The sequence below is a fragment of the Echinops telfairi genome, unplaced genomic scaffold (assembly GCF_000313985.2).
Source record: "Echinops telfairi isolate 266 unplaced genomic scaffold, ASM31398v2 ScPeMD7_60;HRSCAF=208, whole genome shotgun sequence".
In the NCBI taxonomy this organism is placed as follows: Eukaryota; Metazoa; Chordata; class Mammalia; order Afrosoricida; family Tenrecidae; genus Echinops; species Echinops telfairi.
Window position 1 is genome coordinate 29,190,175 of NW_022103958.1, and position 16,166 is coordinate 29,206,340.

The following is a 16,166-nucleotide window of genomic DNA, read 5'->3' on the forward strand; positions in this document are numbered from 1 at the left end:
TCTTCATGGTGAAGCCTTTCCCACGTTCACTGCATACACAGGGCATCCCTGCCACGTGAGTTTCCTGAATTCCCTTGAGGTATGATTTACTGTGATAAGTTTTGCCACATTCCAAGCATTTATAAAGCTTTTGTCCTTCGTGTGCTTTTTGATAATGTTCATTGAGTTTGAACACTTTACTGAATTTTTGCCCACACTGACTGCATTCGTAGGTCTTATCTAGTGTATCAATGAGTTGGTGCTCACAGAGCAAAGACTCCTCAATGTAGGTCATCCCACATTTATCACCTATGTGCGGTTTCTCGATTTCATCAGATTCCTGATGCTGAATCCACTGTAACTTCATGAGCCTGCATTGTTCACACTCAGGAATTTCATTTCAGTACAAAATTGCTCTTGTCCCATGTGGAGGAAAGTTTCTTCATCTTCCTTGAGCACAACTGACGTCTGTGTTTTGTTGCTTCTGCTCTGCTTTAATTTCAGAATGATTAAATCTGATTTTACAATTTTTTTCATGTAATCCAAACATCGCATAAGTTTCTTTTGGAGGAAAATTATTTTTGTGCTGATAAACAATACTTTCCAATGTATTAAGTTTATAGCATTATTCCGTTCTGTCCATGCATCTTTCACATTGCAAGTGCTCAAGCAAATGATCATCATCTTTCTGGATTTCTCCTTCACCAGAATACAGGTGCACTTGAGGAATAACATGCATGAGCACACAAATACTGAGTCCGCTGCTAATACTGGTATGGGCCAGTCCACCTTGGTTCCAAGGTGTCAGGTTGGTGCTTCTTTACCCACGTCCAGTCTCCAGGTTGCAAGTTGTGGGCTGCCTCTTCATCTTTCTCTTGGTTGGTCATAAAATGAAGGTGTTGGAGCAGATGCTTTGTCTCTCTCACCTGTTGCACCGCCTGCAGGGACAATGGAAACCAGGTTGGGATAGTTCTCTCCGACATCACATCCTGATATAGGGTCTTCTGAGCAGGGTTCAGGAACCGTCATTCCTCAAAGGTGAACTTTATAGCCACATCATTGAATGCCAGTGATTCCTGAGCCTTGGTCGTTTTCTTTCATCCTTAGGACACTGCCGGAAACTGGGATGCTCTGTTTGTCTTATCTGGATCAGCTCTAATGATGCTTACAAATTTCAATCTCTCATGAGGACATCCCCAAAATAATAATACCAGGCACTGCTTCCTCCTTCCTCTAAGCTGCTGGTGATGCACCATCTGCAGGCATCAAGTAGAGTTAGACATATAAGCCACATATAGGACACAGGAGAACTGCTGTACAGAGCTTCTGAGACTCTAAAGCCATGACAGGAAGCTAATGGGTGTGTACCTCTGACCCTGTTTGGAGTCAGGTGAATGGATTTGGTTCACAATCCAGTCAGAAGTTGAAATCTTTCCTTGTGATACTTCAATGTGTAAGACAGTAATAACATATTTCTAGCTCCCTAGAATGGACTGTATTTCTCTGTGGCAAATCTTTGTTCTCAGTGGAGACTGGCTGGGGCTTGACCTTGGCCCTGCCACTGTCTCTGCCAGAGCCTGGACCATTTGGAGCCCGTAGGAGGGCTTGGTCTCAACACAGCCACAGTTTGCCACCGCCTGCCTCACCTCGGGGAAGGGATTGGACCCCTGCAGCTCCACGGGCAGAGATCGGGGTTCAGCTACATTGTTGCTTTTGTTTACATCTCTGCTCTCTGTCCCCCCACAGTCCTGGAGGTCTGCGCAGGGGCTTTTTCTCAATACAGCCACAGCTTGCCACCTCCTTGGGCAGTGACCAAACACTTGCAACTCCACGGACAGGAATTGGGGTTAAGCTACATTGTTATTTTTATTTCCATCTCTTCTCTCTATCCGCCCACAGTCTTGGAGGGCTGCACAGGGGCTTTTTCTCAACAGAGCCACAGCTTGCTGCTGCCGCCTTGGGACAGGGACTAAACCCTTGCAGCCCCATGGGTGGGGATCGGGACTCAACTACATTGTTGCTATTGTTTCCCTTTATTCACTAAATCCCCCCACAATTCTCAGCCGGCTTACTTTAAGTTGGTTTTTTTTCTCCTCTTTGTCTCTTTCCTGTTCTCTCACACTCCACTGCTGACCTACCAATAAGTTTTCCTTTCATCCTTGGGATTCATCTATTATTTCTTTCAATTATTTCTGGGCTGAGTTCTGGGTCATGTCTCAGAATACTTTAAGATTGTCTCTGGGTCCTGTCCAGTCTCAGGATTTTCACTAGGGCCCAACTTTGAGATGAAAGCATTTGCCAAGGAAGTTCTTAGAGAGTCCTCTCTTCATAACTGGTTCTCACAGGGTCCTTTGTCCATTCCTTTAGCAGTCAGGGAAGAAACCCAGTTCTTTTCCTGCCAGTTACATTTTAAAGTGGGAACCCTAAATCCACTTTGAGCTTTTACATAAATTCAGCCTCCATTGAGTTCTTTCTGACCATCAACTGATAATGAAAAAGCTTTGCCCATAGGCAGAGCGTGTTTGAAAGTGAGGGACAGTCTTGTCATCCTTTTCCTCCCCTGATGGTAATTGGGGCACTAGGAGTGGTTGACCGGTCATGCGTCATACCACAACCGAGGGAGACAGAGGCACTTCAGAAACAATCCTGTGAGTGTTCCTCATCTACAGTAGTGTACATTTCCAAACCACGATCCCTTTCCTGCTTCCATATGTTTGCCAGGCTGTGATGAATTGAACCACCACCAAACACAGTTTTGTGAAGAATTTCCTTTGTTTTCCACACTTTATTCTGCAAAAATGTGGTTGCAAATTCTTAGAAACTATCACAGACGCATAATGATGGTCTCTCTCATCCAGATGATTCATTTTTGTTGCTGTCTTATCTTTGGCCTGTTGAAGACTTAAAGAAATATACATTTGAATTTGAAGTCTTTTATTCCCCTATACTACCACTAAGATGGAAGTCATATCTCAAAAGTTAAGTTCAATTCCTAAACTTCCAAAGTTTAAATTAAAAGGCCTCAGATGACAGCCATTAGTTTGGGAGTCCAGCTACCAGATGCTTCCACTACCCTCATTCAAGAGGTCAACATAAAGCTTTGGGGACCCCTGAGATGTCTCCCATCAACTCTACTTGCTATAAATTTGACACTGTCAGGAAAGCATTGGATGGCTAACCACAGGTTGGTGGTTCAAACCCACAAGTTACTCCTCTGGAGAAAGTTGAGACCATCTGTTCTCAAAAAGATATATGAGCCTTTGAAATCCTATATATAGGTTTTGAAATCCTATATATAGCCTTTGAAATCCTATATAGAAAGGATCGCTATGAGTTGAAATTGATTTGAACCCAATTAGCTTGGTTTGGATTAGTTTCTACCACTTTAATTATCAGTCATATGCTAAAGTCCCTTAACACCCTTCACTTTTAACCATCTCTCTCCCACTACTCCCTTGGGTTTGCTAACTTGCTAGAATACACTAAACTCAGGAAAATAATATACTGAGGTTACTATTTTGATCTTGAAACAAAAGGGATACAATGTAGAACTAGTATTAAAAAGAGATGCTTAGAGTAAAGTCAGGGAGATTTTCCAGCTCAGAACTTCCAAGTCCCCAAAGTAGGTACAATGTCAATCCACCTACATCAATGTCTTTTACCAATCAGGAAGACCTTTGAGTTTCTGTGTCTAGAGTCTTAATTGAGACCTCAATATGAAGCCATGATTGATTGAATCAACCCTGAGGTTGGCTGATATGAACCAAACCCAAACTCACGGCCATGAGTAGACTCCAACTCATAGAAACCCTATATAAAGTCCCGGAGGCCATAATCTGTACTAGAACAGATAGCATCATCGTCCTCCAGCAGAGCAACTGGTGGACTGGACTCACTGGTGTTACAGTTAGCAATCCAACACTTACTTACCAGACATCATCACCAAGAGGTGGTCTTTCTGGTGTGCACAACCCCTCTTGAGTCATCTAATTTGCATAAGCTCTCCGTTGTGGCTGGAAGGTCTACAAAGGCACCTCACATCCTCTGGAAATACCAAGTTTCCACAGAAGATTCAACAACAAAGACCAAATTTCTTAAGGCAAAACTAATGTAAACCTCATGCTATGTTTCTTCTCAAACACAAACATAATTGTGCAACTTGTACCTGGAGAAGAGCTGGTGCGTAAAATGAAGAAATGTAAACGTGTGAAGGGATATTTAGAAGAAAGCAAAAGGGAAAGAGAAGCTAAAGTACGCATCAAGCTTAAAACACTCAGCAGAGACTGCTCCTTCTGCCCCTCTTCAGCTTCTAGTGTTCTACACCAAGTCAGCCTGAATACAGAATGGATGTCTGATCTGAGCTATGAAAGTTAATTTGTATCATTTTTCTAGGACTTGACTTCAGAAAGCTTTATAATACTATGTGAATATTAAATAAATATTACAGGGAATATTTTTAGGGAAACAAATAGTCCCTTTGGATTAAAAATGTTTGAAATTAAGAGACCTTTATGAGAATTTTCTATTTAAGTTAATTTTATATCCAACTTCATATAATCAAATTGTTATTCCAATTTTTACTGTTACAAAATCAAACAAAAATTACTAGATGAAACTTACCAAATCTAACTATGACTTAAGATATAGAATAGATGGAATCATGAAAGTAACATAAGGCTTCAAGGAATTCCTACACGGTCTCTAGAGGTATTAGCAACAACTCTAATGAGTTTCTGGACCAAATCCAGGGTTTTGTATAGCAATCTCAAAATATAAAAGGTGGGGAGAGAGATGTCTACCCTGTTTCCCCCAAAATAAGACAGTGTCTATTATATTAATTTTTGCTCCCAAAGATGCAGTAGGTCTTATTTTCAGGGAATGTCTTATTTTTCCATGAAGAAGAATACAGTACACATTGATTGGTTATTGTTTTATTAAAAGAGCCCTCGCACTTCCTGTGTACTCTGGCTGCACTGTGGCCAACAGTGAGCTGTGTGGCAGCGCCCGCCACTACAGTCCAGAGTCCAGAGTTAGGGTAGCTTCTGGGGGCCTTATTTTGGGGGAGGTCTTATTTTCAGGGGGATGTCTTATATTTCAGTGAGAGGCAAAACTGTAAGTAGGTCTTATTTTGGGGGGATGTCTTACTTTTGGGGAAACGGTATCAATCTAAGTTAATTTAAGATATGCAAATAGAAGCCCCCGAATTGGCTAATTGGGAGCCATATGAAGTAATCTGTCATGGATAGAGAAAACAGAAAGCGGTTCCAAACAGTAGCTTCACAATTATTGGCACAACTGTCAACACAAGGAGTCCTGGTGACATATGTGTATATTGGGCTACTAACAAGTCTGGTAGTTTGAAATAGCCAACCACTTTGTTAAAGAGAGATGAGACTCTCCTCTCACAGATTTCCAGTCTCAGAAAGCCACAGAGGCAGTTCTACTCTGTCCTAAAGGATCAAAATGTGTCAGAACAGACATTATGGCTGTGAGTTTGCATTTTGGTTTTGTGTATGCGTGTGTGTGTGTGCCAAAACATTTGAAATCATAAATTTTAATGGACAATCCAACTGCTTCTTGGACAATACTATGCAATAAGTTCCAAAATAAAGACTATAACAATGGAAAGGAATTTCTCCAGCAATACCAACATAGGTACACAACTTCCCCCAATGTTCTGTTGGAGGGCCGTTTTCCTGTAAGCACGAAATCTCTTTTAGGAACCCTTCCTGAATGTACATGTTCCACTGAGAATGAAGTGTGTGGAACCTAGGCGCTCCATTCTATGTAACAGAATGTCTGGTTTTCAAGCTGTAATAGAATTTAAAGAACTTTTTATTGTGACTTATGTGAAGGTGTAGAGAGCAGCTCAACAACCACATGCCTACGTGATGGTCAGGGTATGACCCAGGGCCCTGAGGCCTGTCCTCCATGTCAGTCAAGGACACAACCCAGGCCTCGTGGTCCTGAGTCATACCCTGACCATCACGTAGGTGTGTGGTTGAAAGTCCCAGAACCAATCCTGTAAACGTTTCTAATCTGCATGTATGTACACGTCCCAGTCATGGTCCATTTTTTGGTGTGTTTGTTCACTTTGTAGTACTGCCTGCAATAGTGATAAGCTGATCTGCATACAAGCATTTGTGAAGATTTCCTTTGGTTTCTGTATTTCGTTGAGTGGCCGTATATCCCTTCTACACCTTATGGTTGCATGTTGGTATTAACCCGCATCGGTATGATCATATCTTCCTCTTGGTTTTTTCCTGTTTAAGACTTAACATAGGTATCATGATAAATATGTCTAAATTTTGCGCCTTTTTTTTCCTTAGGACAAAATACGCGTGTGTGTGTGTGTGTGTGTGTGTGTGTGTGTGTGTGTGTGTAAGAGAGAGAGAGAGAGAGAGAGAGATTCCTTCTCAATAGCTACTCATTTCAGTGCTTACTGCTTTTTCTCTGGAAAAGTGGACGCAATATAACCAATACCTTGTTGTCACGTTATAGATATTTTATAAGTATTTTGGGGCTTTAAAAAAATTCTCATTATCACTATAACACCAAATAAAAGTAAACCTATAAAATTCATAATGAGGCAATTTTACTGGGTTTATTAATTGATATATTCCAAAATTGTTTTAATTTTTCATGCTTGGTCAGATATTTAAGTCTGAATAACTTCTAATGCATGTTGCATATGCAGAGAAAAATATTTTTAATTAAAAAAAGGCATCTCTGATACACTGACTAAAATGGAAAACCAAAGATCATAGGCCTAAGCTTGACAAAAGCATCTAGACATACATCATACCTACTGAGGACTAGTCCCTCTGCGTCACAGTGTGTAACTCACTGAGTTCAGAGGAAACCACGGGTCGCTCCAGGGGAGAAAGGTGAGACACAGGTAACATCTGGATCAGTAAACAAACATGACTTGTTTGAGTTTAATTAAAGCAAAAGCCTGTTCATTACTCACTTTTGATAGTTCAAATTCAAAGAACTAATAATCTTAAGGATTATATATAAATAATTTGGTCAGTCAGACCCTGGAGTTCTCCTTCTAGAAGCTGTCTATGCATATGTTATTGTCCAAAAGAGCCCAGTTCCTAAGACCAAATGATTTCACTTGAGCTATTTATTAGAGGATTGTTTAACTTTAAGGTAATTTTAGGAAACCGCTTTCTCATTTGGAACTTAAGATTCAAAAGGACACCTGAGGACAGATGGCCTTAGTGGGTCATCTCTGTGAACCTCTCAGTCTAGATGCCAGGAGAATTAAAACGGCCTCTCAAATCTAAGCATGATGAAGCAGTTTTTAAAAATAATAGAGTCATTGAAATGTAAGTAGGCTTGGGGGTGCAGGGGTTACCTGCTCATCTACTAACGGATAGAGTGGTGGTTCGAATGCACGAATCAGTCCTCAAAACTCAGCGATGGCCCTGGCTTCTGAAAGGCCTGGCAACTCCATGGAAGTTTCTGCTCGATCATCTAGAGCCGAGAAAGCGAAAACAACTCAGGGCAATGAGCTTCTCCTTTTGTTCTCTTGTGTTAGTGGGGATGCAGAAGTCCCTGGGCGGCACAGATACGTAAGTACTGGACAACTGGACAGAGTGAGGGACACGTGGGAAGACAGGTATGGTCACCTGGTTCCCAAAGATCCTGCTCTTGGATATCCTATGGAGCAATTCCACTCTGCGCACAGGGGCTGCCCTGAGCCACAATTGCATTGAGAGCAACAAACAACACGTTGAAAATTAGACGTAAATACTATGGTTTAAATATGCATGTGTGATAAGCTTTTAGCTTTATAATTTGAAATAGAAAATCACATCCTGGTTTAAAAGCCATAGTCACAAGTAAACTACACAAGTGTACAAAGGAAGAAACTGTTGCGAAAATGATTGTGCAACACTGCTTGATACAACTGAACTATTGAGTGGTATGATATATGGATTATGTCCTAATACATGATTTTTTTCAAAACACTGCTTAGTAAAAACAATTCTAATACAAAAAAAATTTTTTTAACTTAGACGCAAGGATGGTGAAATGTTTCCTCATGCACTTCGTACCTATTTTCCGGAGAGACCGATCCCTGGAGAAGGACATCATGCTTGGTAAAGTGGAGCGCCAATAAAGGAGGCAGACTTTTGACAAGACCAATGGGCCCAGTAGCTGCACGAGCTCACACGTGGCACACTTGTCAGGGTGGTGCAGGACTGGGCAGTGTTTGTTGTCCCACATGGGGGAGCTCTGAGCGGACCGACTTGATGGCACCTGACAGCAGCAACCACAAGAAACAACGATCAGAAAAGGGGTGTGTCTTCAAACCCACATAAAGACACCTCACAAAACAGCTGGAGACATGACGTCCCCTAATGGGAGCATACCATGACAGAGGGCAATACTGGGGACACACAGCAGGGAGTGAGTCCAGTCTGACACTCCCACCCCACCCTCGCCCCACAGTGGGGAGAACTAAGTAGGGAACATAACAGATCGGCAACAGGAGCAAAGCCAAGCCACAAAGCCCCCGAGGAGCTCCCAAAATAGACATCAGGCTAGGATGAGCAGTTCCCAAACCCCCCAGACTGGTGGGGAGATAAAGGTCAGCAGACAGACCTGGAATTGTGTATGCTTTTTTGGTTTTGTTTTGTTTTTGCTAGTTTTTTTACTCGCCCCCCTCTTTTTATTCAACCTTTTATTTTCTTCTTGTTTGTCTACTTTATTGTTGTGTTGCACAGAAAGCAAGGCCAAGGAGAAAGTAATAGAACCAAGGGCTCTGAGGGTCTTGGGCAGGAAGGGGGGCCAGGGAAAGGAACAGTGAGCAAACAACGCCATAGGCAGGGGAACACCTGGGGAATGCAAAGCCCAAAGAGGAGGACATGGAGATACCGGTGGTGTTACACCACAGCAAGCTGGCTGGGAGGAATTACTAAGAGGCAGAAGAAAAGTAAGCATGATGGTGGGACAGAAAGAAGGTAAGAGGAAGCAAAGCAATGGATACAGGTATAAACATATGTGTGCACTTAAGTAAATATATTAATTCCTCAAACTAGAGGTATTGGTCTATGTCCATATATTTACATAGCAATACATGGAGGAGGTGCATGGACTTTGGGCCTCTGCTCAAGGCCTCCCTCAATGCAAGAACATTTTGTTTTAACAAACTGACATTCCCAACAAGATCACTGAAGACAGAATGGGTGCATAGGCAAATGTGAAGAAAGTTGATGGTGCCCATCTATCAAAAGACATAGTGTCTGTGGTCTGAAAGGCTTGAAATTAAACAAGTGTCCATCTAGCAGAGAAACAACAAGAAACCCTAGTAGAAGCACACCAACCTGTGTAATCATGAGGTGTTGATGGAATCAAGTAACAAGCACCAGAAGACCCAAAATAAAACAAAACAAAAAAGCATATTGTCGAGAACCAGGAGGTTGGAACAGAAACTCCAAACCCATTTGTAGACAATAGGACATCCCCTCACAGAAAGGTCAAAAGGAAGGGGTGAGTCAACCAGGGTGCAGTATAGCACTGATAAAGCACACCACATTCCTCTGATTCTTTGAGGCTTCCTCAGCCCCCAGTATCATGACCCCAATCCAGCCTTTCAGTTCTGGCTAGACTGGAGCATGTACACTGGTACAGATAAGAGCTCATGACACAGGAATCCAGGTCTGATAAACCCCTTAGGAACAGAAATGGAAGTAACATACCAGGAGGCTAGGGAAACAGTGGGGAGAGGAGGGAAGGAAGGTGGAACTGATCGCAGTGATCAGCACATAACATGCCCCCTCCCCACCCGGGGGATGAACAATAGAAACGTGGGTGAAAGGAGACAGCGCGTGGTATAAGAAATGAAAACAATTTATAATTTATCAAGGGGTCACGAGAGGAGGAGAGAGGGGGGGGAAAGTGGAGCTGATACCAGGGGCTCAAATAGGAAGTATGTGTTTAGAAAATGATGATGACAACATAATATGCTTGATACAATTGATGAATGGAATGTTGTAAGCCCCCAATTGTACGAGCCCCCAATAAAATGATTTACACAAAAACACGGTCTGGTGATCTGCTTCTGCAATTGCACAACTCTTGATAACATTACAGAGCACTGCTCTGCCCTCTGGGGTAGCAGCGAGTCCACTGGAATCTTTATCTTGTACTTGGTTAATGAGTTCTTGTAAGATGGGCTAAGTCATGAACTTAATCACCACTGAATTATAAAATTGGGAAACCAGATGAAGAAACATACACAGATGTCAAGAACTGCCAAGGAATATTAGAGAATTCCAAGGAGCATACATTTTGACTGGGCACACAGCAAACTCAGAGCGGTGGTGTTTTGTTTTGTTAGGTGGCCGGGAGTTGGATCCTACTCCTAGTTCCCCAGAGTACGAAAATGCCAGCGCTTCCAAGTTCTGCATCCTACAAGTGAGTGGTCCACGAAGCCTGTCCAAGAGCCTCCCCATTTGTGAGAAAGTGCACTTCCCTTCTCCAGAGCTCCTCACTGTGGTGTTTCTTCTGTGGCAGCCCAAGCAAACCAAAATAAGCAGGTTTTCCCTCAGATGCTCACGGAAGAAGGTAAAAGACCAGAAACCCATCAGTTATGGGCAAAGTTTATAGCAGAAATGAATCAGGAGACGGGAGACATTTCATCAATGAAGACAGCTTTCAACCAAGACAGATCTCAGCTCCTTCTCAGCTGAGCCCACAAGCAGACCACTCTAAGGATCCCTGATGGCCACCTTCAGCCCCAGGTCCCAACTCAAGCCTGTTTTATGGCGCTATCAGCTCTGCTGTCAGGGGCCCAGAAACAGCCCCCTCTGCCAGCAAGCCTAACGCCCAAAGACACTCCCCTCTCTGGCTCCACTGTAGGTCAGCTCTCCCACTGCAGCAGCTTCGGTCTGTGGACTGGGACACCTACTGCAGCCATCTCTTGATGGTCTGCTAGCACTCACCAACATAACCATCATGCATCATCTCACACGGCCTCCAGAAAGAAAGATAACTCTTTCTCTGGTGTTTAGGAAGTTCTCATCACCAAAATCCTAGTGTTCAAATGATACATTCCACTCGCAGCTCATCTTGATGGGAGCAATATCCCCTTCAATCCTTTAACTGCCCCTTCTAAGTCTTGCAGGTAGAGAATAGACTTCATTAAGATTTTCACCTCCTATCTGATGTCCTTTCAAGCTATTTGGAAGGAATTTGTAAACATTCATGCATTACTGCTGTGATAAAAAAAAGAAATAGTGGACCAGAACAGACCATAGTAGGACTTTAACAATAAGCTCTATAAATGAGCTACAGCAGCCTTCCCGGGGGAGCTCACATTGGTGAGCCCTGCTGCGGTGCAGAATCAGCGGTGAAATTCCTGGACAGTAATCCCTGGAAATGGGACTGGCTGGATGGGGAGGGGAAAGATGGAGTTGTTGAACTTCTATTGGAATTTGATCAAACGTTGAGAAACATCTCGTGAGTGCTCATGATCTAATGTATCTGGGTCCTAATTGACCACAGCATCTCTGCACAGGAAGTCACAGGGCTGTCCAGCATCTTGATTAGCCTGCCTCGCTCACCCAATCCCACTCTCTCTCCAGAATCAGAGAAATGCCCTCAGGTCCTCGTTGGAAACCTATCAGCTTCTGTACAGACCAGCTCTCCCTATCCAGAAAGAAAAAAAATGGAGGAAAGGTAAGAGTTTGTCCAGTCCTGTCTTATTTCAAAGTCTGTTGCATTTGTATCCTTAGAGGGCACTGCATTGTTCCTCTGGTGGTGGGACCTTCAGGAAGTAAAGCGGGGAGTTGCACTAGGAAAAGGAAGTCAGCATCAAGTTCCCTTTTGGCAATGTTGTGTGGCAGCTCTCTGGATTGGGGGAGATGCAAATGGGGGAAACCAGGCCTGTTCTCCTGGGATTCTCTTTCTGTACTCTCCCCTTGAGATAGCTTAATAACAAACACTCATAGCTTCCCCAAACTAATGTCCTTTGATTCACCCAGGTTAATCTGTTTCATTTGCTTTTTAAAAGTTTCCTCTTTGTGTATCTGTCAGAGTTCCAGTTGAAAACAGATTACCCAAACTGGGATAGCTGAAGAGTGTTTAATGATGGTACAGTTACAAAGAAGGGGCACCAATAAGAGCAGGCTGTAAGGGCTGGGGAAGCCCCCCAATTTAAGAAATTGTGGGGAGCTCTTATCATTTTTATGCCTAAGGGGCAAGGGGAAGGCACCAGAACTCACAGAGGGCTACAGAGGTAGCTGTGCCCTCAGCAGAAGCCCACCAGATAATGTTGTGTTCTCAGAATAACACTGCCACTGCCCACTTCCTACACCAAGAGAGAGAAAGCCAAGAGGAAAACAACCCAAACTACCATAATCTTCATTTCTTGCCTTATAAATTTGTGTTAAGGTCACCCTTAGGTTCAACGGAGCTAGGACCAAGAGGGAAGGGACTCCACCTGAGGTCCAGGTAGGGTAAACAGATAGGAGACTGCAATGATGAAAGACAACTACAAAATCCATCACATCCCACGATATCCTCGTCACAATATGTGTCTCCTAGGCCTCTCTCCGTATCGATGCGATTTGATCACTTTCTCATAGCATCGATACGTTTTGTTTTGTTTTGTTTCTTTACTGACACTTTATTGAAATGAATGCCTCACTCTCATAAGACCTTAAAAATCAAATGTAGTAAAATAAGGAGTGAACAAGTTAGATCTTACCGTGGCATGGTGATTTAACTGATATGGCTCTTCTAGCCATAGACATTGTCACTCCAACCAGATGACTAAATAGGACCAAGGGCATTGGGAACATTGGATCCCTCTTTTCCTTCAGGATCTAGGTAGGAGATGTGGAGGAAGACATTTAGAGGATTATACAATTCAACTGTGAATGACTCTTGGAACAGAATTAGTGGTAACAGGGTTAATGGTAATGCTTGCAACTTTAATATGGGTATTGGTCAAGTTTGGCATCCTGCTGAATATAAAACACGCCATTTCAGAAGCAGGAATGGGGCAGGCAGGGGGCAGCATGGATCTCACTACCATCAAGAAAGAAGTGTTAGGGGCTGAACCCAATTTTTTGGACCCTGATGATTCTATGCATTGGAGATCCTCAATGCAGGAGACAGAACCTGAAACAGCAGAGAAGTCCTAGAGAAGTAATGGCAGCAGAGGTTAGACCAAGAGCAGAAGTGGCAAGTGTCCTGAGCCACAGAGAAAGAAAACTCCTGAGTATAAACAGTGGCTTGGTTGTGCAGTGGATGGCCCTCAGGCATTTAATTTGGGGAGCTGGGTTTGCTGACTCACAGAGCTAGATGCAAGCTCCTCCTGATTGACTGTGGACTGCTGTCTGGGAACTTATTGGCAGTGAGAAAGGAACTTTGGAACATTTCCCTAGTGGGGAAAGGTCAAGAGCCCTCATGGTGAGACACAAAGGACCAGACAGGTGCTCCTGATTAGAACTGTATCCTGAGTAATTCTGATCCTAGCTGTAACCTATTAACTTCCTTTAGAAACTCCATAATGTGGAGTTTTGTCTATAAGTTTTGTGTGACCGCTGCAATGAATTCTTGAACTCAGCAGAAAAGTTGGGAGCACCTTAGCAAGGATGGTTGTTGTCAGAATCAATAGAGGGTTGGAAAGTGGAGCAGGACAGCCTACGGCTTCATAAGAATTGGCCTTGGATGGATGTTGGGTTTGATTGTCCATCCCCCTTGTGGACTTACAGGACATGGCCAGTAGCCCAGCTATCCTTTTTAAAGTCTTTGGATAGTCTAAGGGAAACCTATTATACATAGTAGTGACTTGATTGAGAAAGACGCTTATTAGACTTGGACTGGTGGATTCAACACGTCACAAATCAAGTTGTTGTTTTTTTTACCCAAATTGTTGCACTCCCATTTCTGGATTGTCATAGTCAGACTTTTGTATTCCATGTTGCACTTGATGTGCATGTTCCTTGCTTATTTTCCCCCTCCCATGTGAAGCTGACCTCTTACATTGCAGGACTGGTTGAGGACATAATTAACTCAGACCTGTGGGTTCACATCCAGACTCTAGCACTTGTTGGCATGAGTTCTGGGGCAAATCACCCAGTCTCCTTGTGCTTCAGTTTCCTTACCTGGAAGATAGGGATAATAACAGTATTTTGTTCACAGGGCTCTTATGAAGATTATTAGAAGAAATACCTGGGAAGTGCACAGTCAGCTTCCATTATCCATGCAAATATATGTTAGTCTACCTTCTCACATGAACATTTATCTTTTTATTCAAAACGCTGTGCATTTTAGAAACAAAGGCTCTTTCTATATCCAAACCTCAAACAAAACATGTGTGAGGATTGGACAGGGCCTGGTAGGACTTCTTATTGTTATCTATACAGTTGCTATGAGTCAGAAGAGACTCAACAATACCTAAAACCACCACCACCTGAGGATGGAAAGACTGCCATACTGAACCCTGCCACTGTCTCACAGAGCTTGTCCTAGCCTTAAAGACCAGGTGCAGGACAGGTTGTCAGGAAAGTGTGGGAGGTGTTTGGAAAAGCTACAGTCCCGACGGCTTGTGCTACTCCAGAGAGAAGGCAGCTTTAAAGACAAAGAGAACTGGGGTGGGACCCAGGCTCCACTCTCACCCACCCCATCTCTCGCCACTGTGAAAGAAGATAATAATTCCCACGGAGGAGGGATGTCCTGACAGCAGGTGGTCAACTCTTGTTTATGTTCTAGGACCACCAGCAGAGGGTTTCTGAGCTCGGTGCCAGCCTTCACAGACCAGGGGAACCAACTCTCAACAGTTAATGAAAATGGCCAGACCCATCCTTCATATGATGTATTGCAGATGGTGATCCAGCATATTCTGGCCTGGACTCTGATCTGTCTGAACCTCACCTTTTCCCTGGGTGGGCTGGCAGCAAACACTCTCGTGATCTGGCTCCTGAGTTTTCGCCTGCGGAGGAACCCCTTCTGTGTCTATATCCTCAACCTGGCAGCAGCCGACTGCATACTCCTGGGCATCACGTTTGTATATTTCCTCATGAGCATCATCGATTACTACCACAGTGTCCGAATTTCCTACCATATATTCATCTATATGATATCGTTTCCCTACCTTACAAGCATGAGCCTTCTCAGCGCTATTGGCACCGAGAGATGCCTGTGCATTCTGTGCCCCATTTGGTACCGCTGCCACCGCCCAGGTTACATGTCAGCTGTCATGTGTATCCTGCTCTGGGCCCTGTCTCTGATGCTGACCTTCCTGGATTGGATCTACTGTGAAGAAATTGGAATTTTGTGTCAAGCATCTGAATTCTTCATTTCAGCATGGCTTATTTTCTTATTTGTGGTTCTCTGTGGGTCCAGCCTGCTTCTGCTGGTGAAGGTGTTCTATGGAGCCCAGAGGAGGAAGATGACCAGGTTTATTATGACCATTCTGATCACGGTGTTGGTCTACCTACTGTGTGGCCTGCCCTTGGGCATTAGTTGGTTCCTACTATCCTGGTTTCCAATCAAGCTTTATGCCTTACTTTATATATTTTTTCAATTTCTCTCCTGTGTTAACAGCAGTGCCAACCCCATCATCTACTTCTTCGTTGGCTCCTTTAGGCAGCAGCGGCTGAAGCCAACCCTCAGGATGGTTCTCCAGAGGGCACTGCAGGACACTCCTGAGGAGGATGAACCTGGAGGAGCCCCCACCTCAGGGACCCACGGAGCAGAGAGCAGTGTGGTGTAGTGCTGAGAGCCTCTGCCTCTGTCAGACAGTTGTGGCTTTAGAACCCAGTTTGTCCCCATCAGCTTGCATGATTTTCTTAATTTTTGTTTGGCCCTGCCTCATCAAATGAGTGAAATAATATTCCTCCTTGTTATGATTAAAGAGGAAAAGACCGATTAAACATAAAAAAGCTGTTTCATATTTTAAAAATCCATGCTGTATTCACCACCATTTAAAAGTTGTTTCTCCCCCCGCCCACCCCCCACCGACCACCATTGATTTACCTAATGGTAAAAGCCTTCAGAATATGTTTTAGAGTTCTTACAAACTTAATCTCTAGTTGTTTTCCTTGGTGATTCTGTGGGCCAGGGGGAGGGGTGGGAAATGGAATTGCTCAAACTGCCACCATTTTGCAAAAGGCGATCATTTTATTTTATCAATGCATTTGATAGGGAAAAAATAAGTCTAG

At 43.5% G+C, this 16,166-nt stretch overlaps 1 protein-coding gene across 1 annotated transcript; it reads left to right on the forward strand.

Annotated features, from left to right (window-relative positions):
• Positions 1 to 14,827: 14,827 nt before the first annotated feature.
• Positions 14,828 to 15,718, forward strand: LOC101662055 (mas-related G-protein coupled receptor member X1-like). Its single transcript, XM_030885889.1, has one exon. The coding sequence runs from the start codon at positions 14,828 to 14,830 to the stop codon at positions 15,716 to 15,718; it is 891 nt and encodes a 296-aa protein (XP_030741749.1).
• The last annotated feature ends 448 nt before the right edge of the window (positions 15,719 to 16,166 follow it).